The sequence below is a fragment of the Spermophilus citellus genome (genome assembly GCF_964194105.1).
Source record: "Spermophilus citellus genome assembly, chromosome: 16".
Taxonomy (NCBI): domain Eukaryota; kingdom Metazoa; phylum Chordata; class Mammalia; order Rodentia; family Sciuridae; genus Spermophilus; species Spermophilus citellus.
The window spans coordinates 52,283,164-52,308,448 of NC_138196.1; the positions used below are offsets into that span (position 1 = coordinate 52,283,164).

A 25,285-nucleotide genomic window follows, 5' to 3' on the forward strand; every position below is an offset into this window, starting at 1 on the left:
GACGTGGTCCTGAGGCGGGCTTGGGCCAGGCGGGCCGGAGCTGAAGTAAGCTTTGTCGCCAACCGAAGTGTGAGCTCCGCGGGGCCGAGTCGGGCCGGGGGCGGGGCCGAGCCTGTGGGGGAGGGGCGGGGCCTGTGGGGGCGGGCCTCCGGCGGCGCGGGCCTAGCTCTCCACTTATCTCTCCTGGCGGCGGGTGGCGGAAGCCTTGCAGTCTCGGAGGGGAGCGGTGTGTGCCGTGTGGCGCTCGCTAGAGCTACGCGGTAAGTGGCGCGCTCGCCCCTTGTCTGCCCTGCGTCGTTTGCCCTCGGCTCGCTGGCTTCATCCCCCCCAAGCCCGGCGCCCACCGCCAGGACCTGCTGGTGTCTGCAGCTGCTGCGAGGGGACCGAGGAAATGGGCGGTCTGGGCAGCGGATCCTTTGTTTTGTGACTACTAGGACTGCGGGGGCGAGCAGTGAGGCGGCGGAGGGAGAGACCCTGCCGCGGAGCTGGAGTCTGTGCTGGGTGTGGAGACCCAGGAGATGAGAGGCCGGAGAGCGGGGCGCCGAGCTTTGTCGGCGGAGGCCGGGCGGGGAGGGGGCTGCGGCCGGGTGGGTAGGCCGTGGGCGCTGAGGCCCGGCAGGTGGAGGCAGGACCGAGACGGGAGGAGGTGGGATGCTGGAGAAGTGACGGCGGCTGGACTCGCCGGCCCTGCCCGGGATCGAGAAGGGAGGAGCGGCCCCGGGAAACTCTGCCCTGGGGGCTGAAAGCCTGCCAGATGCTGACTGAGGCACTGGTTCTGGGAGCTGATCCTGCCATTATTGCACGAGTGTTTGGAGTTTGCTGTTGTCTAGGACCCGATCCTAGATTTTTCTCAGGTTGACTGTGTGGTTTTAGTTTTTAGGGGAGCTAATTTTTAAGCATTAACCCCAATTCCTTTTCAGTCCTGGTGGCTTTCGTCAATCCCCCAGTTCCTTTCTGTGTTTCTATATCCATAGTCAAAGTTACTGTATCAACAGCTTAATCCCTTCAATTCGTGCTGAAATAGTGTCACACTTGACACTCTTTTTCTCAGTGGGTCTGATCTTAAGCCTGACTTGAGCTGCTGCCTGGGGACCCAGAAAGCATACGTCTCACCTACCCCACCCACTCCTTCCGCAGTTAGTCACCAAGACTTGTCAACCTCCTAAACGTCTGCCTCCTAAAGATCCTTGCATGCCCCTCCATCTCTAATTTCAACCGCTCTGACTTTGCCAGCCTCCTCTCTGGTCTCCCCACTGTCTCCGGCTTCATTCCAGTCCATTCGTTACAACGTGAAAATATAGAAAACTGTTTCTTTATCCTCATGGTAAATCTAGTACCCTAATGTGGTTAACAGAAAGCCAAATATTGAGGTCCTGAATACCCTCCTCTGCGTTATCTTTTACCATGTATCCTTTCACTTTCTATAAGGTCCTGTGTTCACCTTCATACCTGTTCTCTTCCTGGAACATATTTATATTCCCGTTCTCCTCCCATCACATTTGCTTGCAAGTGGGAACTCCTACTTAGGTTTCTGTTTTAACAGTTGAAGATCAGATCTTCCTATTATGTGTTTCTTTTGCACCAGGCATTTCCTAAGAAGCCTCTGTCATATCCTTTACAGTTTGTATTCTTCTCTACTGGATTATAAGCAAACTCCATGAGGGATTGACTTGATTTAGGCTAAACTGAAGTAGTAGAAAGGACAAAGATCCTACCCTTATGCAGATCTTATACAGATATTCACAGGTAAAATGGCTCAACAAGGCAAATGCAGGGCTATGTTCATTCCCTAGCAGATAACTTTATCATACCCTACCATAATACAGAATGTATTGTCAAAGACATTTGTTCAACTCATCCTCACAACAACCCTGTGAGGTGCATATATTATAACTAATTTATAGGATGAGCTAGCAAGTCTCAACTTGGGGACTTAGGCTTAGGTCATCTGACATTAGAATACCTTTACCCTCCAATACATTTGCATTCATTAAATAGGTACAAAACAATACTTAAGAATCTAAAAATTCCCACTTTTTTTCTTTTCTTTTTGATTTTTAAATTATTTTTAGGTACACATGACATCATTTTAACATTATACATACATGGTGTACAGCTTATTCTAATTAGGATCCATTTTTGTTCTTTACATGATGTGGATTTACACTGTTTGTGTATTCATATATGAACATAGGAAAGTTATGTCTCATTCATTCTACCATCTTTCCTATTCCCATCCCCCCACATTTTTTTCTTTAAAGTCCAATACTCCCTATGTTTCGGGAAGAATTTAAAGAATTACCTAATACTAAGACCAGAATGAATACAATGTCATTCATGAAGATAAAAATAGCTTTGTAACATTAGAAGAGCAATGAAGCAGTAGGAGATTCTCTTAAATTATGTTTGAAAACAATAAACAGCATTTTAATTTCAAATATCAGATAAGATGCCAGTTTCTTAAAATGGCAGGGGGCAAGCCCTTTTCTCAGAAAGCTCAAACATTCAGATTATAACAGGGTTGATTTAAGCTTTACATTTAATTTTTAGAGATCATGTGACCATAGCACATTCAAGTGGCTGAGCACATCTTGATAAAGTCTTCCACCACTTTACTTAGCACTTATGTTATCTTTCATATTCTATGGTACAATGAGTTCATGTTTCACCTCTACCATTCTTTTCTAATCCACGTGTTTTAGTTATAATTTGCTAAATAATCCTAAAAAAAGTTTATTTTTTTCTAGATCAGGCATAATCATTAAAAAGCAAAATACTGTAATAAAACACAAACACACACCACACACACATACACACACACACACACACACACACACACGTACAGGCATTCACTTGTGTTAGGTTCTGGTTTGGGGAAAATAAAATGTAGAACACCATGATAAGTATAGTCAATCCCTCATGGATTCTTCTCTACAATCTAGTAGGAAAGAATACAAACAACTGTAAAGGATATGACAGATGCTTCTTAGGCAATGCCTGTTGCAAAAGGAACATGTATAGGAAGACTTGATCTTCAGTTTGTTAAATGAAAATAGAAACCTAAGTAGGAGTTTCTACATATCTGCCCACAGTTGATGTTCAGTAAATTATTATGGTTATCTATATAATTTTTATAAATGGTACTTACGATCCTTCATTCTACATTTATTTCATACAAAATATTTAGGTCTACAGGGGATTTTCTATTTTCTCCTTTTGTGTCTCCAAAAAATATTATCTCAGGACTGAACTTGGGAGAGAAGGAAAAACAGATCCCCTTGCACATGTTGTACCATGTCCTTTCTGACTTGTGGCACAAAATTGGAGGCTCTGAATAGTGATAACATACTAGTTTTTCTTATTGTGTGGCCCACACCAAAGAAAAGGAAAGTATGGTGCATATGTGCATGTGCTACAACTTAATTTAGTTTATTCTGTATTTAATCTTACTTTCCATTTGTGTGTGTGTTTTTAAATTTAATTACCTTTTAACTATTAAGAGATTGAATTTAGGGCTGGGGATGTGGCTCAAGTGATAGGGTACTAGCCTGGCATGCATGAGGCACTGGGTTCAATCCTCAGCACCACATAAAAATAAAAAAAAAAAGTAAAGATATTGTATCCACCTAAAACTAAGAAATAAGTATTTTTAAAAAGAGAGAGATGAATTTATCAGGCCCAATGATAGTAGCCAGTTTAGTAATTCTTATAATTCCATATAAGTAATTCTTATATGTCCCTGAAGAACTTTAGAGATCAAATAGAGATAGGAAAGAGACCAGATTTAAAACCTCTGGTACATTATTACAACTGAAATCTTTTCTTATCCAACCTATTGTGACACAGATGTTGTTTCTGTTTCACTTACTTAATCTGGAAATGTAACTGCTTTTGAGACTTTGTTGTCACTGATAGGTAATAAATGTAACCCTGATATTTTTCAAATTGTTTGATAGAAATACAGTCTTCCCAGAAGTCACATTGGAATGGATTCACCCTTCCTTTGGAGGCAGGTGGAAATGTAGGAAATCTCTCAAAGATTTAATGAATGCCTAACATGAAACCAGTTATTTTATTTTAGAAGTAAATGACCTCATGACATCAGAAACATAATCTTCATTCCTATTTTCTTCATTACTTAGAATAAGTACTCTACAGTTGCCACTTAATATCTGTGGATTCAACCAACCACGAATCAGAAATATTAGGAGATAGGTTGAGGACAAAGCTCAGTTGGTAGAGTGTTTGCCTTGTATGCACAAGGTCCTAGGTTCAATCCCCAGCAACACACACACACACACACACACACACACACACACACAAAATTGCTTCTGTACTGAACATGTACAGACTTTTTTTCTTGTCATTCTCTGAACATCATAGCATTTACATTGTATTAACTATTATAAATAATCTAGAGATGAGCTAAAATATATAGAAGGTATGATAGGTTATATGCAAGTAGTATTCCATTTTATATGAGGGACTTGAGCATCCTTGCATTTTAGTATCCAAGAGAGGTCCTAGAACAGATCACCCACAGATACCGAGGGACAACTGTATATCCTATTTCAGTTCTCAGTAGTCGATTTCTAACTTGTTACTAATGTTCTTTGTCTCAACTTAATTATAGCTTTCAGATTATGGATTTTTATTGCCTTTTTTTAAATTAACTGGTATCATCATTCCCATGATTTTTTTTTTTTAAGTCGTGGATGAATCTTTAATTTTATTTATTTATTTATTTATTTATTTATTTATTTATATGTGTTGCTGAGGATAGAACCCAGTGCCTCATATATGCTAGGCAAGTGCTCTACCGCTGAGCCACAACTTCAGCCCTACTCCCATATGATTTTAGCCGCCTATAGAATATGGAGTGGGAGTTGGCTCTCTTGGGTCATATCCTTGTATGAATTCTGGCTCTGACACTTTTTAAACTTCTCTAAGTCTCAGTTAACAGAAGCATAAAATGGGACCATTGTGTCTCAGGATCTTTTTAAGAGGACTGACTAAAAATACATATGGGCCTTTCATCCCAGAGTAGTCTATATTAACCAGAAATAAAAGGCATTTTAATTTTTGCTTAGGTAAATTTTTAAATTAGAAGTGTTTTTTTCAAAGTATTCATATTCATGGAAATGATTCAAAAATGATCAATGTTGATTCTTAGGTCTCATAAGATTTAGAAAACCCTCAGGGCAGAGACCAGGTTTTAGAGTGTCCCTATAGGACAGGCACCAAAAACAGCCTAATAATGGGGGGCAGATTTCCTAATTAAGAATCTCTAGGGGCTGGGGTTGTGGCTTAGTGGTAGAGTGCTTGCCCTGCATGTGTGAGGCACTGGGTTCGATCCTCAGCACCATATAAAAATAAATAAATAAAATAAAGGTATGTGTCCATCTATAACCAAAATAAAAATTAAAAAAAAAAAAGAATCTCTAAAACTGCTTATACTAACTTAACATCTTATTTTGAAAGCCCTACCCTATGCATACTTTCACACTGTTTATTCTTCAGTAACAGGGTGCTTTTTTTTTTTAATTTCAAATAGTTAATCTGTTGCAACTTAATATAGAAATTTCAATTTTAGAAATTAATTTCTATTCCTCTACTTTAGTTCTATAGAAAATTTATTCTGTTTATGCCAGTATTGCAACAAATAACTGACTAACCAGCATGTAAATAGGGAAAGCATTCCAACTTTTCACTTCCTTAGAAAAACACAGCTTGAAATGTTTAAATGTCTATTTAGAGTGACAGTAAATTTATACTGGCAACATTTTTTAACTTTTGAACATCTGACTGCTGTAACTTCTGTGGCAAGTGTTAAAGGAATTCAGGAGTTAGTAATTTTAAGACCTAAATTCCACATTGGTATCTAATGTCAGCTGCTTTACTTACAACTTCTCCATGACCCCAATATATGTTGAAAATTTGATTTCTTATCAGAATCCTAAACTGATGCAAAGAATAACACATCATCACAGTAAGGAACCATTAGAGTTAAGTCTCTTGTTGTGCCAGGGTATGTATTTTAAACCCCATTATTTATCTTCACTTATGTGTATTTTTGTCAATAGAAAAATGTAAGAACCTAACTCCTATTATCATTTAGGGCAATAAAGGTTTCCCTTAGGAGATGATTTTTTATCCTTCTAAGATGAGATCACCATCCCCAGAATAATTTGTATTCAGCCAGTCACTAGCTAATGGAGGTGAGGTAATGTTGAGTGTAACATTAGCAATTCTGCAGAAGGCACAGCTCCACTCCCAAGAGATTGGATTTAGTACTTCACGTGGAAAAAGCAGATGATGACAGATAGCAAATGTGCACATGTCTGGTGCTAGAAGGATTTTATTCACCATCACATAAAAATTAGTTGTCTGTGAAGATCAACTGATAACTGAGATGATACATAATAATAATGAGGAAAAAAATAAATTCATTGTAGTATCTGTTCCTAAGAAATCCTTATCAAATATAAGTTAATATTTTAACTCCAGTCCTGGAAGAATTAATTTTTTTTTTCAAATTCATCTGTCTCATTTCTAATATCAGAAATGAGTTTATTGGCAATAAGACTGATCTGTCTGAACGTTTTTTAAACTTTCAATAATTGGTTGAAGAAAGTTGGTTTGATGTAGGAAAAGAAAATGATTTCTCATATTTTTTACTGATACAATATAATTTTATGTAATAGTGGGATTCATTGTTACATATTTGTACTTACATACAATATAATTTGGCCAATATCATTCCCCAGTATTCCCCTCTTCCTGCTAAGTCCTCTCCTCTACTAGTCTCCCCTCAATTTTCATAAGATTTGCACACACATACTTTTTTTTTCCCTTTTTTCTCTCAAGGTTCTATATATGAGAAAAACGGTATTTAAAGCAAAATTGAAAGTCAAGGTATGACCCTTGACTTTTGTGTTTGGCTTAAGGAAACAACTACTTAAAGTGACTTACTATTTAGATAAAATCTTACATTGGTCTGAGCCAAGAAACAAATATTATAAAATTCTAGAAAGCTGATCCCTATTTAAATATTCTATTATCAGTCATAAAGATAGAATAGTTTTTTTTTTTTTTTTGGTGTTTTGTTTTGTTTTGTTTTAGAGAGAGAGAATTTTTTAATATCTTACTTTTTAGTTATCGGCAGACACAACATCTTTGTTTGTATGTGGTGCTGAGGATCCAACCCGGGCCGCACGCATGCCAGGCGAGCGCGCTACCGCTTGAGCCACCTCCTCAGCCCCAGTTTTGTTTTGTTTTTTAATTGGACTTTATTTTTCAGAACATTTGTAGATTTAATGCAAAATTAAAAAGACTGTACAGAGCTATCCCATATCCTCCCAACCCCACACTTGATTAGCCTCCTCCATTATTGACATCCCCCATCAGGGCAGTACATTTGTTACAATTGATGGACCTACATTGACACATCATTATCACCCAAAGTCCAGAGTTCACACTAGCTATCATTGTTGGAGGAGTATATTTTGAGTTTGGGCAAATTTGTAATTATGTACCAACCAATGGTTTTACTGCCTTAAGAAGGCCCTCTGTGCTTTTCCTTCTCTCCTAATCCCTGGCAACCATAGTTTTGCCTTTCCTAGAATGTCATATAATGGGAATAATTTAGATTAACTTCTGTCATGTAGGAGTAATGTATTTAAAGTTCCCTCCCTGTCATTTCATAGCTTGACAGCTTGCTTCTTTTTAACACTGAATACTACGCCACTGTCTTAAAGAATCATTATTTATAAAACTGCTGTAAGCACCTGTCTAGGTTTTTGTGTCGACCTAAGTTTTCAGCTCCTTTGGGTAAATACTAAGAATCAAGTGGTAAGAGTATGCTTAATTTTGCAAGAACCTGCCAAATGGTTTTCCAAAGTGCCTGTATCATTTTACATGTTCCGTATCTTCACCAGCAGTTGTCATTGACAGTATTTTGGATTCTGGCCTTTTAAATAGGTGTATTGTGGTTTCTGGTCTTAAATTTGCTTTTATCTGATGACATGTGATGTAAAACATCTTTTAATACACTTTCTTGACATCTTTCCAGATTTTCTACTGATTACTCATAAAGTCTTGAAACAAAGATAATAATATTTTCTCATGCATTGTAATATATTAATAAGCCATTTATACCCACTTCAATCTAATGTATGAAATATGATATGTCAAGAGCTTTGTAATGTTGTGAACAACCAATAAAAAAAAATAAAATTAAAAAAAAATAAGCCATTTATAATGAATTCACCAGTTTCTGGACTTGTTATCCCCCCGTACCTCCATTAAACAAATTAACCACATCTCATTTCTCAACCGCAGGTGAATAATTACTTTGGCTATGGTCTGCCCACTTTGAATTGACAAGCATGGAGACAAGTAGGTCTCTATGATGCCTACCTGGCATGGAAGTTTGAGATTTTTCTTGTACTTAATACTTTTTTTTTTTTTAGTTGTAGTTTGACACAATATCTTTATTTATTTTTATATGGTGCTGAGGATCGAACCCAGGGCCTCACATGTGCTAGGCAGGCACTCTACTGCTGAGCCACAATCCCAGCCCCTTGTACCTAATACATTTTTATTGTCCATATTAAAAGGAAAAGAGAAAGGTAGATAGACTGGACACAGTACTGAGAATGACATAGGCAAAAAAGGGTGGCACCTCAGTAACCTTATTTTTATCATGCTTGAATCAGTGTCAAGGGTTAAAATTTTCTAGCCACTGTAGATACTGTTTCATAGTTAGTATTTTCTAACCTTAAAAACAATCCAAATGCTATAGAAAAATTTAGAAAATATTAAGGAGTAAATAAGTTGTCAGTATTCCCATTATCCAGATATAGCCACTATTAATAAATATATTACTACATGAAGGTTTGCATACTTTTATTCTTTTTCTTGTGTGTGTTTTGAGATCACAGTGAATTTTTTTAAAAAAATTTTTAGTTGTAGATGGACACAATACCTTCATTTTATTTATTTATTTTTATGTGGTGCTGAAGCTCAAACCCAGTGTTTCACATGTGTTGGGCAAGCATTCTACCACATGAGCTACAACACCAGCCCTCACAGTGATTTTTATAGCCTAAATTCACTTAACCTTAAATTGTGAGCATTCCCTATGTCACTGATAAGTTCTTTAAAAAAAAGTGGGAGCCGGACATGGTGGCACACTCCTATAATCCCAATGACTCAAGGCAGAGGAAGATTGCAAGTTCAAAGCCGGACTCAGCAACTTAGCGAGACCTTGTCTCAAGAAATAAAAAGGACTGGGATGTGGCTCAGTGATTAAGTGCCCCTGGGTTCAGTGCCTAGTACAAAATAAAAGAAAGTGGGGGGAAAATTTAAAATGATTAGCTTTATAAACCATTATTTGGATATGCTGTAACTGAAACATGTCTCTGTTCTCAGTCTCCAATTTTTGAAATGACTAATGCATGGTTTTCCCTTTCCTTACTCCTACCACCCGCTGGTATTATTTCCTTAGAATACACTCCCCCCCCACCCCCGCCGCCTTACTTTCCTGTAGGGTAATAAATGTAAATTGGAAGGAGCAGTTTTTTTTTTTTTTTTTTTTGGTCAGGTGGATATCAATTACATCGTTACAAGAAAAATTCAATTTGACTGCTATAGACAAGAATCATTAGCCTAGCTATTTTCTATGGCTTAACTTCCTAGAGTTGTAAAGATACTGTCAAGAGTCTAGTTAAAAGAGTGTATCCTATAGAATCCATAATCCCGGAGAGTTCTAGACAATGCCTGCACCCCATTGAAATTAGACCTAAAAATCTCTTTTGCCCACTTTCAGGTCTCGGATAGTATTTTCTTACTATATGCATAACATTCAACAAAACCAGTGCTCTCATCTAAATTGACCTCTTAGCAAGACTTGGAATGGATGAATAAGCTCTCTTTGAAAGATTTTTGCATGCTTTGTATACCACATGCAAACAGTTTCTCTACTAAATCTCTAAATAGCAGGGTGCCCCAGTATATCTCTTGCCCTGATCTTTCCCCCAACTTCTAGATTCTTATCTATATCTACTGTTCAACTCTAGTTTAGGCTACTATCATCTTCTGCTGGGACTATTCAGAAAGTCTTCTCACTGGACCATATGCTACCATTCTGACCATCTGCAGCTGATTCTCCCTTTATTCAGAATGCTGTTCCTCTTCCACCTAATGTTCCAATGGTTTCTCCTTATAATTAGGACAGAATCAAAGTTCCTTCTGTCTCCTATGACCTTATGTAATTTACCTTTCCCTTGTCATCCTTCTTTACTCCTTCGCTTCCTTTACCATGCACTAGTCAAACTCGTCTTTCTGTACCATGCGTGCCACAACTTTTCCAAATCCTTTGTACTTACTGATCCTTCCTCCAGCAGTGACATCCTCTAGTGGCAACACCTATATCATTTAGATTTCTATAAATATCACCTCAACGGTGACTTCCCCCCACCTTAGCTAAAGTAGCTCATACTCCCCGTTTATTAGTTAACCTTATTTTATTTTCTTCAGAGCTCCTTCCAGTGTCTGAAATCTTATTATTATTAGTTTATAATTATTTCTGTCTAGAATGAAAGCTTCTTAAAGGAAGGAACTTGTTTCATCTTCCACTCTGTTGAAGAGTCTAGGCTAATTCCTGGCACAAAATATGTGCTCACTAAATACTTGCTAGCTAACTAAAAGGTGGTTCATCCCAGTTGTGCTTGCATCCTCCACTGATTTTTCTAAAAATCCTACAGGAGGTAAAAGGGTAGAAAAGCAAAGAGCCTTCATAAAAATGCAAACCATAGACTGGCTTTGGGAGAAGGTGAAACACTCCCCTCTTCTGTGATTACATTGAAATGGACTTCCTTTTCTCTGTGTTCTTTTTCCATCTTTCCCACCAGAAATGCACACAAAACTGGAGAGAGGGGAGGGAGGAATCTAGCTTTGTAAAGGGAAGGAATTATTTCCAGGAGATCATGATTGGGGGCCTTCATGCAGTCTCAGTTTGGGAACATAAAGTTCCAGAGAGGATGTCAGTGATGGCTGTGCAATGGTGTGACTGTACTTAATGCCACTCAACCATATACTTTAAGATGGTTAAAATGGTAAGTTTTATGTATGTGGCACTAAGATTTTTAACACTTAAAAAGCAGGGGACTTTCTAGAAAGCCTTTTATGGGTGACGAGTCCTGATGGTAGGATTGTGTATTTCTCCAGTATTTTTTATTTTAGCATAGTACAGAGGTTACAGTTGTATTTTGCTTAAAATTTTTGACATTCCAGGGCTTCTAGAGTTGAGAAATTCTTTTGAGCGTCTTTGTTCTTGTTTCTTGTTTTGTTTCTGTCTGTTTTCTTTTTATTTGGGGAAGTACACTACCAGGGCAAGTCCCTTTGTTCCTGGAAAGCTAGAGACTACTAATAGAACTTCAGAAGACAAGTAATAAGGAGATGGCTTCCTCAGGCAGCACAGCAGAGTGGGAATAGAAGGGCATCTGTCACTCAGTGGGCGTCTGTTGTCAAACTCACTTCATCACTAAAAGTTTGGTTTCTTGACTTTGTAGAATTTCCATGAAGAGTAAAGACGAGATGTTTCACATAGTAGTAAGTGGTGGTGGCTTCGATTGTAAGGACTTGTTCACTGTGTGAGATGCAATTGATGGAAGAATGAAAGCAGAAACTCTATGGTCTTTACTTCTAGGTTTCCTAGACCCTTCGACATCCTAAATGAGAAATTGGGATCTTAAAACTCAGTTTCAGAATAAAGATTATATGGAGGTTTAGGGGCTGGGGATGTGGCTCAAGCGGTAGCGCGCTTGCCTGGCATGCGTGCGGCCCGGGTTCGATCCTCAGCACCACATACCAACAAAGATGTTGTGTCCGCCGAGAACTAAAAAATAAATATTAAAATTCTCTCTCTCTCTTAAAAAAAAAAAGATTATATGGAGGTTTAGAACTTCTTGGTACTGTGTCTGTTGGGAATCTAAGCATTGTAGAATAGTATTATCTGAGGTATACCATTATGGTAAATTTTTGGTTTTTATTTTACCTGTGTTTAGTTGGAAGCCAAATTCCTACAGATGACCTGCTTTGTTGTGTGACAAAGGAAACAAGTTGTGTTCCCTATCTTGATCTGGCAGAGATACACAAATGGAAGAATTTATCCAGCTGCACAGTTCTCTGTGTACTGATATGATTTATTATATGTAATTCATAGCTCAGTTAAGAACAAAAAAGAGAGAGCTTATAATGTGCATACTTTACAAAGGCTCATTCTCCCCAGGTCTGACTCACAGAGACTTTTAATAACAGAAGAAAAACAAGGGTATCTGGAGAAATAATCACTGGGAAGACTAATATAGTACATTGGTTTTATAATGACTCACTTTATAGTGACTTTATTCTATTTTGCTTATATTCTAGTTAAGAAAAGTAACCATGGAGAACAATGAAAACTCAGTGGATTCAAAATCCATTAAAAATTTTGAACAGTGAGTATTTAAGTGGAATCCTACACAATCAGAGAAAAATGGGTATGTGGAATACAGCAGATTTTGAGAAATGGGGAAGCAGAATATGGGCTAAATGGAGGATAAAACTCAAAAAAAAAAAAAAAAACCATAGGGAGGATAAAGGAAAAGGCCTGTACAGCTTCTGACCCATGACTAGAAGTACCAGACAGCAGAGGCAGAACTCACTCCTCAGAGTGTGCTGGCTCTTCCTAAATCACTGTACAGGATTAGAGGTTTTGTGTTTAGGGTGTTTTTGACCTCTGGTTTCTAGATTTTAAATTGCAATGTCAATATTCAGTCTGGGAAAGAATTGCCTATTTCTAGATTATCTTTTACTGTAACTTTGTTTTGTTTTGTTTTGGCCTTCCTTTTAGTTTGCTTATTAATACTTCCAATAACTAGTAGCTAGAGAAATGAAAAATATAAAACTCTTCATTTAATTGATGTCTCTTATTTTCCATGTGAAATCTTTTGTGATACTTTTAAGTATTCTGAGTTGATCAACCCAATGTCTAAATGTACCAAAACATCACAGTACACCCCATAAAGATATATAATTGTTATCTATCAATGAAAGGAAAATTTTTGATTTTATTAAGTTTATTTCTGAGGCCCAGTATTGTTGTAGACCACTTACTGTGAAACAACTTATTGTAGCAATGCTATTGAAAAGTTAGTAGTAGTAAAGATTTAGCATGTTTGTTGAACAAAGTAATTTTCCTAAAAATCAAACTTTTGAAATGCAATCCCATTTTCCAGAGTTTGTTGTTGTAGTTTGTTGTGTTTAAATACTTCTAAAGTGATTTATACATTTCCCTATATTCTTGTCATACAGAATATCATATAAACAGGAAACTGCATATAGTCTCACAGATATAAGGCACCCTCATATTCCCATATTTTGAGTCTCTGGTCTTTGTTAAGACGTGGCTCCTCTTGGTCTAGTGATCATATTGCTGGTAGAGGATCTACCTCCTAAGGAGGCAGCAGGAGGCATTGGGGAATGGGCATCAGGAGAGAGGAGTTAAAAGTTCTGTGGTCTATTATAGGTTGGTATCCCTTATCTGAAATGATGAGAACCAAAGTGTTTTGAATTTCATATTCTTTCAAATTTGGCTGTATTTTCATGTATATAATGAGATGTCCTGAGGATAGGACCCAAGTCTAGAAACAAAATTATGTTTTATAAAAACCTTACACAGAAAACCTGAGGTAATTTTATATGACACCTTCAGTGCACCTGCGTTTTGACCACAACCTGTCATATGAGGCCAGGTGTGGAATTTTCCAGTTATGACATCACGTTGCTGTTCAAAAAGTTTCATATTTTTGACCATTTCTGATTTTGAATTTTTGGATTAGTGAGGCTCACCCATACTATATAACCTGAAGCTTTTAGGGTTTTCATTTTCGCTGTAAAATATGGGCTCTTAACCTCTAGCTAAATGTTAAAATTGTTTTCTTACCTTGACTCCTTTAATTTACTACTTTTAATTTTTGTTCCAACAAAATTTTTGAAACTGTTAAAAATCTAAAATACTATAAAGTACTTGAGTATATGGACTTAAGGTTTTGGTGTTTGGTTGTTCCTGGACTTGTTATTTCCAGATTCTTAGTAGATCACGATCAGAATCATGGTCGGTTTTTGGAACATATCCATACCCATTCATTCACATAAAGTTCTGGGCTAATTTCACTAGCAAAATTGAATAGCTACAACAGAAACTAGATGATCTAAGAGCCCCAAATACTTACTATTTGTCTCTTAAAAACCAGTTTACTAAGCTGGGTACAGTGGTGCACACCTGTAATCCCAGCAGCTCAGGAGCCTGAGACAGGAGGATCCTGAGTTCAAAGCCAGCTTCAGCAAAAGCAAGGAGCTAAGCAACTCAGTGAGACCCTGTCTCTAAGTAAAATGTAAAACAGGGCTGAGGATGTGACTCCGTGATTGAGTGCCTTTGAGTTCAATCCCCAGTACCTTAAAAAAAAAAATCAGGGCTGGCGATGTGGCTCAAGCGGTAGCGCGCTCGCCTAGCGTGCGTGCTGCCCGGGTTCGATCCTCAGCACCACATACAAACGAAGATGTTGTGTCGGCCGAGAACTAAGAAAAAATAAATAAATGTTAAAATTCTCTCTCTCTCTGTCCCCCTCTCTCTCACTCTCTCTTTAAAAAAAAAAAAAAAAAAAAAATCAGTTTACTGACCCCTGATCTGGATAACCAAGGTTTGAATTTATTTATTTATTTGTTTGTTTGTTTGTTTGTTTATTTGATACTAGGGATTAACACTGAACCACTTCCCCAGTCCTTTTTAATTTATTTTTTAATATTTATTTATTTATTTTTAGTCGTACACAATACCTTTATTTTGTTTATTTATTTGTATATAGTGCTGAGAATTGAACCCAGGGCTTGCATGTGCTAGGCAAGCACTCTGCTGCTAAGCCACAACCCCAGCCCCCAGTCCTTTTTATTTTATTTTTAGTTGGGGTATTGCTAAGTTGCTGAGGCTTGGGATCCTCCTGCCTTAGACTTGAATCATGGAATTACAGGTGTGTGCCACCATGCCCGGCTTCCGTAGCCAAGGTTTTTAAAATAAGTGACTTCCAGACAAGTATTTTCAATTATTTATAACAGTGCTTCTGTGTATTAATAAATTATTCATTTGTTGAGCTCATAGAGTTTGAGGAAGTTTAGTGATTTCCTATCATTTCAGGGTGATCTCTAAGATATCATTCTTGGGGCTGGGGCTATGGCTCAGTGTTAGAGTGCTTGGCTTGCATACATGAGGCACTGGGTTCGATCATCAGCACCACATAAAAATAAACAAATAAAATAAATGTATTCTGTCCATCTATAACTACAAAAAAAAAAAAAGATGTCATTCTTTCCTTAAAGGATAAACTATTTCAGAATTGCAAAAAAATGTTTTAAATTATAAAATGCATTTGATGAAATTTTATTAAAATTTAGAGGAAAACATGAAACAGAAGTTAAAAGCCTAAACTCCAAGTCCAGCAAAGTTTTCCTCCAGCCTTCGCTCTGACACAGTATCTGCATAACCTTCAGCATATTGCTTAGCCTCAGGCCAATCATTTCCTCATCTGTAAAATGGGTTGTAAAATTTATATGAGGAAAAACCTTTAGCACAAAATTTTGTGTCTAGCATTAAATAAATGTAAACTGTTCTTATGAGTCATAAAAGTTATATTAATGGATCAGTCCAGTCATTTCTACCTTGATGAACTGTTGTTGATTTCCAAATAGAAAGACCATGCATGGAAGCAAATCAATGGACTCTGGAATATCCTTGGACAATCGTTACAAAATGGATTATCCTGAAATGGGTTTATGTTTAATCATTAATAATAAGAACTTTCATAAAAGCACTGGTATGTATCTTATCTGATATTTTAAACTTTTCAAGCATTTGTGCCATTTGTATTTGATATTTAAAAAAAAACAGAATCCATGTGTAAATGATTGGTAAACTGTGATACAGAATAGCCAGAAAGTAGAGAAAAGACAGAACCTTGCAGGTCCTTTAAGACAATGTGGCCTTTTCTACCATGTTCAGAAGCTCTTCCTCTTCCCACAGCCAGCCTCCTATTTATGTGCTTAGCTTCTACCCCTACTAACCTGTAACCCTTGCTTCTTTATTCTTCTGCTCTCTCTTTTATGACAATAAAAGGTTCTCAACAATTCCTAAGTAAGTAGTAGTATTTTTTTCTTTCTAAAACCTGCAAAGCATATGACAGATATTGTCTCTTTTATTTTTACAACAATCCTGAAAAGTAACTAACTACTGTTAGATTACAGAAGGTTAAAAACCTTATACAGTCACGTAGGTATACAGTAGCAGAGCTAGAGTCTGGACCCTGGTGTGTCTGACTCCAGAGTCCCAGCTCTTATTCCCCCACTTGGTCGGTCCTGCTTTACTTCTTGTGTCTTCATTGACTCTTGCCCTTTTCCTCTTTACCCTACAAAGATGACAGAGATCGAATATTAAAGACACCTTTGTTTTAGTGTGCTTCCTCTTAAGGTTTGATCTGATGCTCACCTCCTTCCCTTCTTCCCTAAATTTTGAAAACATGTAGTTTAAGCTTGACATCTTCCCTTCGTGCCACTTTCTCTTAAACCTATTTTTCCTTTCCATTTTCTACCTTCACCACTGAAACTACTGTGTTTAAATTCACCAAGGACTGAGCACCACGTCCCATTTTCAGTGCATCATGTATGATTTGAATCTAATAACACATTTTAGAATATCTTTTTAGACAACATAGAAAACGAAATACTTCACAATCCCCAAAACTTAATTGACATTTTGGTACATTCCTTGATCTTTTTTTTTTTTTTTTATGACAGTGTTTTTGAAAACTTATGCAAGCAAATATTGTATCCTCCTTGTCCTACTCAATATACTATAAGCATTTTTTTCATGGCCTGCATAATTTCCCTGTTATTTCAATATTATATATTACTGCATCACCTAAATATGCCAATATTTAACTTGCATATTTTACCATATAAATTAGTATTTTGTCTCTTTCCTATTTTTTCATCTTTAATATAATGCTGTAATAATTATTTAAATCAGCATGTTAATCATATTGGAATTATTTTTTAATTAGAGAAACTAGGTGTACAGATCTAATTTAGAAGACTCCCAACCAGAATAGTAGTGAGAATGGAAGGAAGTCAGATTATACTGGAAAGATAAGCAGGAGTTGGTGTTAGGTTAGTTAAAAGGACTGAGGAGAATAGAGTTGAGAAATTGGTCTCTTAATCTGATTGGTACTGTTTTTATTACTTTTGGCTACAAATTGAGAGACCAACTTAGCTGTTAAATAAATGACAAAGCACTTTGTCATTTGCTTTACGTATTAAAATTTTACTTGTAGATATTTTAGCCAGCTTTTTTGTTGCTTTGACCAAAAGACCTGACAAGAATAATTTTTTAATACTTATTTTTTTTAGTTGTAATTGGACACAATACCCTTATTTATTTATTTTTATATGGTGCTGAGGATCGAGCCCAGGCTTGCACATGCTAGGCGAGTGCTCTACCACTGAGCCACAACCCCAGCCCTGACAAGAATAATTTTAAGAAGGAAAAGTTTATTTTGAGGCTTGCAGTTTCCAAGGTCTCAGTCCATAGATGGCCAACTCCGTTCCTCAGAGCAGAGACAAGACAGAACATCATGGCAGAAATGTGTGGTTGAGGGAGCCGGCTCAAGACATCCAGGAAGAATAGGGAGCTCTAGGACAAATTCTATGCCCCAAAAGCATTCCTCCAATAACTCACCTCCTCCACCCACACCCGACCTGCCTTTAGTTACCACTCAGTTAATCCCTATCAGGGGATTAATTCACTGATTAGGTTAAGGCTTTCACAACCCAATCATTTCACCTCTAAACCTTCTTGCACTGTCTCATACATGAACTTTTGGGGGGGCGTCACATATCTAAACCATAATAGTATTCTATCTCATTTTCTACAAATATCCATTTGTATTGGCCTATAGAGTTTTATGCTATTGAACTTATTCTTTCTTTTTTGTTTCTTTCCTTCCTTTTCTCTTTTAAAAAGCATTTCATTCCATTGCCCCCCCCTCCCCAAAATTTTTATAATAGTAGTCTGGCTTTTTCTGGTTTGAAATTTGAATGACTAGCAGTGTTTTCCATTCTGTAAAGTGGCCCACAAACTTTGCACATGTTTCTTTTCTTTCCTATCTTTTTTGTTTGTTTGTTTTGTTCTGTTTTGTTGTGCTGGGTATTAAACCCATGGGCTCCCCCAGGCTAAGCATATATTCTACCACTGAGCTATACCTCCAGCCCTGGACAAGTTTCTTTTCTTTTACCTCTTTTTTTATTATTATTATTTTATTTTATTTTATTTTTATAGTTGTAGATGGATAGCATACTTTTATTTTATTTGTTTATTTTTATACAGTGCCAAGGATCAAACCCAGTGCCTAGGATCAAACCCAGTGCCTCACACATGCTAGGCAAGTGCTTTAACACTGAGCCACAACTCCAGCCCCTGGACAAGTTTTTTAACTCATCTGTGCCATATCCCACATCCATTACAGATGAAGCTAATAGTAATAACTCATGTAGTTGGAAGGATTAAAAGATATTACCCATAGCAGAATACCTGATGAATAGTATTAATGAAATATGAGAACAGTAATGTATCTTAAAATTGTTGTAAACTTAGAATTAAAGAAATTCAGTCCCTGTGAGTATATATATTTTTTTCTTAAACAAAAGTAGGATCATAGTGGTTTTTATTCTTTAAAAAAATAAAATGACCATTTTTCCATGCCAAAATTTTATATTAAAAAAAGCAACATACTCCATTATACAAATGAATCCTAATGTATTTGACCAAACCCTTATTGTTAGGCTTTTGAAGTCATTTCTGTTTTTCACTGTCTAAACATCTGTGAAAGATATCCTTGTATCTGTAACACTGAGACAGCTTATATTATAAAGTGTCTTATATGCAAAAAATTAAAGAGGTTTTGTGTTACATGTTTAAAATAATTCAGATTTTCTTAACCATTTAAAAGGAAGAATTCACTGATTTCATGAATTGCTACACAGTTCATTATTTCAAAGCAGATATTCTTCTTTTAAAATGCAATTAAAAGTAATTCTTTCTGTTGCAAGGAATGGCCTCTCGGTCTGGTACAGATGTAGATGCAGCAAACCTCAGAGAAATATTCATGAACTTGAAATATGAAGTCAGGAATAAAAATGACCTTACACGTGAAGAAATTGTGGAGTTAATGCACAATGGTAAGAAATAACTAGAAAGAATGACCTTCAACTGTGGAATTATACTGCATGCACATAATTCTGATCTTATATATTTTAATAAGTAGTATAAATTTTATTCATGCTAGCCCCCTACAGTGGTTTCCAGTTTGTGGCTGTGCCCCAAGTTAGATTTAGATGATTTCATAGTTCTATTCTCAGTTAGATTTAGATGATCTCATAGTTCTATTCTCAGTTTTCTTTTATATTTATATATAAATTATATGTATTTACATATAATTATATATATTTACATATATATATTTACATATAATTATATATATTTACATATATATATGACAGTAGAGTGTATTTTAACATATTACACATACATGGAGTATAAGTTACTAGAATTCCATTCTTGTAGTTGAATATCGCTGTTCTCAGTTTTTTCATCTGATTCACCTATAGTATGTCTGAGATTGCTGAATAAAGTTGCAAGAGTTGTTCTTTTTTTTTTTTTTCCTCAATAAATGTCTTTCTAGTTTCTAAAGAAGATCATAGCAAAAGGAGCAGCTTTATTTGTGTAATTCTAAGCCATGGTGATGAAGGAATAATATTTGGAACAAATGGACCTGTTGACCTGAAAAAATTAACAAGTTTCTTCAGAGGAGATTATTGTAGAAGTCTAACTGGAAAACCCAAACTTTTCATTATTCAGGTAGTATGAAATTGAACACCTTAGTTGTGGAGAATTAATCAGAGATTAAATTTACTCCACTGTGAGGGGGCTGGGGTTGTGGCTCAGTGGTAGAGTGCTGAGTGAGGCCCCTCACATGTGTGAGGCCCTGGGTTCTATCCTCAGCACCACATAAAAAAAATACATAAAATAAAGATATTGTGTTCAACTACAATTTTAAAAAAAAGAAAGAAATGTGTTTCTTTAAAAAAAAAAAAAATTTACTCCACTGTGGATTATCCAAAGGATTTTTTTTTTCCTTAAGACTACAGAACGATTGTTACATTTTTATTCATTTAAACCAACACTTAGGAAAATGGAGTACATTTCAATTGTAGACTTATATCAGACAGACTCAGTAAATAGCATTGGATTTTACATAGCCTTTACCTTAGATATGAGTTACATACATACACACATATTTTTTAAATAAATGTTTATTTTCTAACATGTAGGCCTGCCGGGGTACAGAACTAGACTGTGGCATTGAGACAGACAGTGGCATTGATGATGACATGGCATGCCACAAAATACCAGTAGAGGCCGACTTCTTATATGCATATTCTACAGCACCAGGTAAGAAAGTTACATATAGTGAATGTTATGTGTAGATTTTAAATGAATTTCACTTTGGCCATTTGGAGACTTAAGCAATGAAGAGTATGTTCCAGAAACTTGTTAAGATCTCAATATCCCTAAAAAATAACCATCTTGTCTATATTTTTAGGCTACCACAGAGAAATCTCAAAAAACTGTAGACATGGGGGCCAGGTTGTGGCTCAGTGGTAGAGGACTTGCCTAGCATGTGTGAGGAACTGGGTTCGATACCTGGCCCCACATTAAAAAATAAAGATATTGTGTCCATCTACAGCTAAAAAATATTTTTTTTAAAATTTGTAGACTTACACAGTGCCATTCACAAACTTAAAATATCAAAAAGAGTATACTATATGGCAACAGAGGCTAAGTAAGAACTTCACCCACTTACTAAAATAGAAGAGAGGTACAGTTTATCCCCCCTTGTCCACAGTTTCAGTTTTTGTATTTTTAGTTAACTATAGTCAACTGTAGCCAGAAAATAAATTAAATGAAAAGTTGCAGAAATAAATAATTCATTAAGTTTTAAATCACAATATACCCAAAGTAGCATGATGAAATCTCTTTTCATTTCTCCTGAGAAATGAACCATCCCTTTGTCTACTGTACCCAGGCTGTATCTGCTATCCACTCATTAGTCACACAGTAGCCATCTCAGTGTCACATCTAATGTCTAGTTATCAGTTCTTATAATCAAGTTACCCATATTTTACTTAAGAAAGCCCCAAAGTTTAAAAGTAGTAATGTTGGAAATTCAGATATGCCAAAGAGAAGCCATAAAGTGGTTCCTTTATGTGGGGAGGGGGGGGGGAATAAGTGAAAGTTTTTGACTTCCTATAGGAAAAAAAAACAAAAAACTTTGTACTGAGGTTTCTAAGATATACAGTAAGAATGAATCTCTCATGAAGTTGTGAAGAAGAAAAAGAAATTCATGTTAATTTTGCTGTTACACAATAAACTACAGAAATTGTGGCCGCAGTACATGATGAATTCTTAGTTAAGATGGAAAAGGCATTAAGTTGTGGGTAGAAGACATGAATGTGTTTGTGTGTATTATACAAAGGATTTTTTTTTCCCCTAAGACTACAGAACTCTTTTACATCCGTATTTTCTAAGTGATGATTGATTGAAATGAATAAAAATGTAACAATAGTTCTGTAGTCTTAGAAAAATAAATAAATCCCTTAGTTAATCCACACATTAAAAAAAACAAAAACAGCATATATAGGGTTCAGACATCCATTGGGGATGTTGGAGCACATCCCCTGTGAATAAGGGATGACTGTTTTCTAGGAATTCTTTGGAAGACAGGTAATAAGATAAACATGCTAGCATAGAAGAGGGTAGAAGTGAATGGGAAAAAATAAAGAAGGTAAAAATAATTTATAAATATGCTATTAACCACATTTTTATGGTTGTGTTTCACATATACATAAATATTTTATTGATTCTACAACTATTATACAGCTAACTCAAGGTGTCAAAGACTTTGGAAACATAAATCTATGTTTTATCTTATGTTTCCAAACTCTTTGACACTTTGAGTTTTCTAAACAGTGTTACATTTTTAAATATGTTCAATATGGTTTCCTTTATCTTCTAGTTATTTCTCCAGGAGCAGTACTTCTAAGTTAAATGCAGTGGGTCCAATGGTTGATCTGAAAAAGTACAAGGAAAACACTATTTTCCCTTTTCAGACTTTTTGAATACTCTGTGTTTATTGTACTTTATTTAGATGCCTGTAGCTAATGACATCTCAAATATGTGTGCAGGGGCTGGGGCTATGTCGTAGAACGCTTGCCTAGCACCTGTGAGGCCCTGAGTTCGAGCCTCAGCACCACATAAAAATAACCAAATAAAATAAAGGTATGCTGTCCATCTACAACTACAAAAATATTTTTTTAAAAAAACGTGTGTTCATATATAAGCAATTTATTTCTTGACTAAGCCAATATTAAAATAAGGTGAGGGGCTGGGGCTCAGAGGTAGAGCACTTGCCTTGCATGCGCAAGGCACTGGATTTGATCCTCAACACCACATAAAAATTAAATCAAAAGATATTGTGTTTACTTATAACTAAAAAATGAAATTTGATTGAAAGACCACATAATTTTATAATGGTCCTTTTTATATGTCTTTGCTTTTGCATCATCTTATCTTCTGCATGTTTGTTTGTTCTTATCTATGGGAAGGGAGCCCAGAAAGTAAAACTCTCGGTAACTCAGTGGTAAAGTTAATCCACAATTCTCTTTCCCTGCCGAAAGCAGAGGTGAATACACAATGCACATTCCCCCCACCCCCAGCCCAGCATCATTTCTCCTGAAACCAAAGAAGCCATTTTTCCTTTTTAAGTCTAAAAAGACCTATGGAAGTTCATGCTTATTTTTATCATTGAGGTTATATAATAATGTACAGAGTCAATTAAAGTCAGGTATCCATGATATTTTGGTTATATGTTGTCTTGTAGGTTACTATTCCTGGCGAAATTCCAAGGATGGATCCTGGTTCATCCAGTCACTGTGTGCTCTGCTGAAACAATATGCTCATAAGCTTGAGTTTATGCATATTCTCACTCGGGTAAACCGGAAGGTAGCAACAGAATTTGAGTCCTTTTCTCTTGACTCCACTTTTCATGCAAAGAAACAGATTCCATGTATTGTGTCCATGCTCACAAAAGAACTGTATTTTTATCCCTAAAGAAATAGTTGATTTTGTTAGTTTGTATGCCAAGTGAGACAACAATATAAATAATACTTTGTTTCCTCTCCCACTTAAATTTTATCTAAAGATGGTACTTTGAAACATACCACTTCTGCAGTAGAACCACAATGAAGCTACCTCAAAATTAGGTAGTTGGACTTGAATTTAATTAGGAATAAATAAATATGAATAATGGTGCAATTATTAGGAGAGGAAATTATTGTAAATTTACATCTTTCATAATTCACAAGATTTAGTGATGCCATGCTATGAATTTTCAATAATTTATGAAGATTAAATGTTTCAGTAATGATGAATTTTAATATTTTCCTCCACACACTTAAGACTGTGCATTCTAGTTTTTGTCAAACTATATAAATGATGATGTGGAATTATGGACCTTAGAACTTGGAGGACATTGGCGTGTTCAAAGGCTTAAGCCTTTATTTTAGAATTGATAAATGGAAGTCAGCCAACTGCATTTTTACATCAGTTGTCATAGCTTATGGTTTTGTGCTATTTGTTCTGAGCATGTCTATTATAAAAAAATTATGTTTACTTGAAGAGAACTAAATATTTTAGAGAAAGTATGAGCAAGCTGAGTTGATTCTTTTAAGGCTAACTTGCAATATTAATGGACAGACAGAATCATAACTCTAAGGTGCTAAGATCTACCAGCATATGTTTCTTCTCATTTGTTTTTATGCAAATCAACTTTACAGACCAACAAAATGTGTAAAGAACTAATATAAAAAAATTCAATTTTTGATTGTTAGGCTAAACAAAGAACTGCTACAGGAACATACTGAAATATGATGTGTACAATAAATAGTGAAAATATAAGGAAAAAACAATAAATGATCAGCTGGGCACTCTGTAATTTGAGAGAAAATAGTTTGAGCCTAAGATGTGGGACAGCCTATTCAGTGTAGGCAGAGCCATAGACTGGGCTTCAGAAAAGCACCACCCTCTGGTTTCTTACATGTACAAGTTTGCGTGTGGCAGATGCTTCTTAGGCATGTCATAAGAAGATGGACCAAACCAGAAACTTACAAAATGGATATTTTTCCAAGGTGGTGAGAGTCATAATAAAAATTATGGTATTCCTTGTGGTAAAACTTGTAAATGTTATTTTCTGAAGTTTACAAAGTAAAATAGTGGCAAAATTGTATGTAGTTATCTGAAATAAAAGGACCATGCACACAGGACTTCAGAAGCATCAGGTGGAAGCCTGTCCTGTGCACAGAGGGAACCTGGAGGCCAGAGCTTAGCCCCAGCCAATGAGGCCAGAATCCTGGCTTCCTCACACCTGGAAACATTGAGCCATTACTGACTATACTGGCAGGTCTCACTGGCTTTTGTCCAGCATTTCACATGAGCTTTCTTTTTGCCCAAAGAAAGGAACTATGTTTTAATTTACAGCTAATTGATTCGATCTATTGACTTTTTCTAAGACAATGTAGCATATAATGGTATCTTATGATGTGTTCCTGTGTGACAATTTTGTAAATATTTGTTATTGCATTTTTATTTCAAAACATAAATTCAAACTTAAAATCACCAATGTGTTTGAGTTCTTTATTGATGATGATGTATTTGATGTTGTGCTGCTAAATGGAAGTTAAAATATTTTTAACCAAGAGCTTAATCCAGAAGAAGTAAAGAGGATGCAACAAGGCTATAATGTGACATTTTAAGGTGCTAGCAAATGACCAGACCTCACTCAGGTCATGGGTCCTATGAGAAGGTCCCGTCCTGTTTCTAAAATGACCAGGATGCCAGGTTTGCATAGATCTCAGTCAATAAATAGGACCATATTTCTGAATTTTAAATTTTTCTACCACATAAATTTTTAGCAGGGCAAAGGACAATCTAAACCACAGAGGCTGGGGTTCAGTCAGAAACAATAAAATTGGAACAGGAGCTCTTATTTCCAAGGAAGAAAGTGGCTTCAATTATTTTATT

At 36.2% G+C, this 25,285-nt stretch overlaps 1 protein-coding gene across 2 annotated transcripts; it reads left to right on the top strand.

Moving 5' to 3' along the window:
* Nucleotides 1-138: 138 nt before the first annotated feature.
* Nucleotides 139-24,720, top strand: CASP3 (caspase 3). 2 transcript variants are annotated; one of them, XM_081269010.1, is made up of 7 exons: nucleotides 139-260; nucleotides 12,433-12,500; nucleotides 15,787-15,911; nucleotides 19,198-19,326; nucleotides 19,830-20,005; nucleotides 20,479-20,599; nucleotides 23,088-24,720. In XM_081269010.1, exons 2-7 carry the CDS (start codon nucleotides 12,448-12,450, stop codon nucleotides 23,315-23,317), a joined length of 834 nt encoding a protein of 277 aa, XP_081125136.1. In that variant the 5' UTR covers nucleotides 139-260; nucleotides 12,433-12,447; the 3' UTR covers nucleotides 23,318-24,720. The 2 variants fall into 2 exon arrangements, with proteins under 2 accessions (XP_081125136.1, XP_081125137.1); XM_081269011.1 differs by lacking the exons at nucleotides 139-260; nucleotides 20,479-20,599 and having other exon boundaries at nucleotides 12,434-12,500; nucleotides 23,088-23,294.
* The last annotated feature ends 565 nt before the right edge of the window (nucleotides 24,721-25,285 follow it).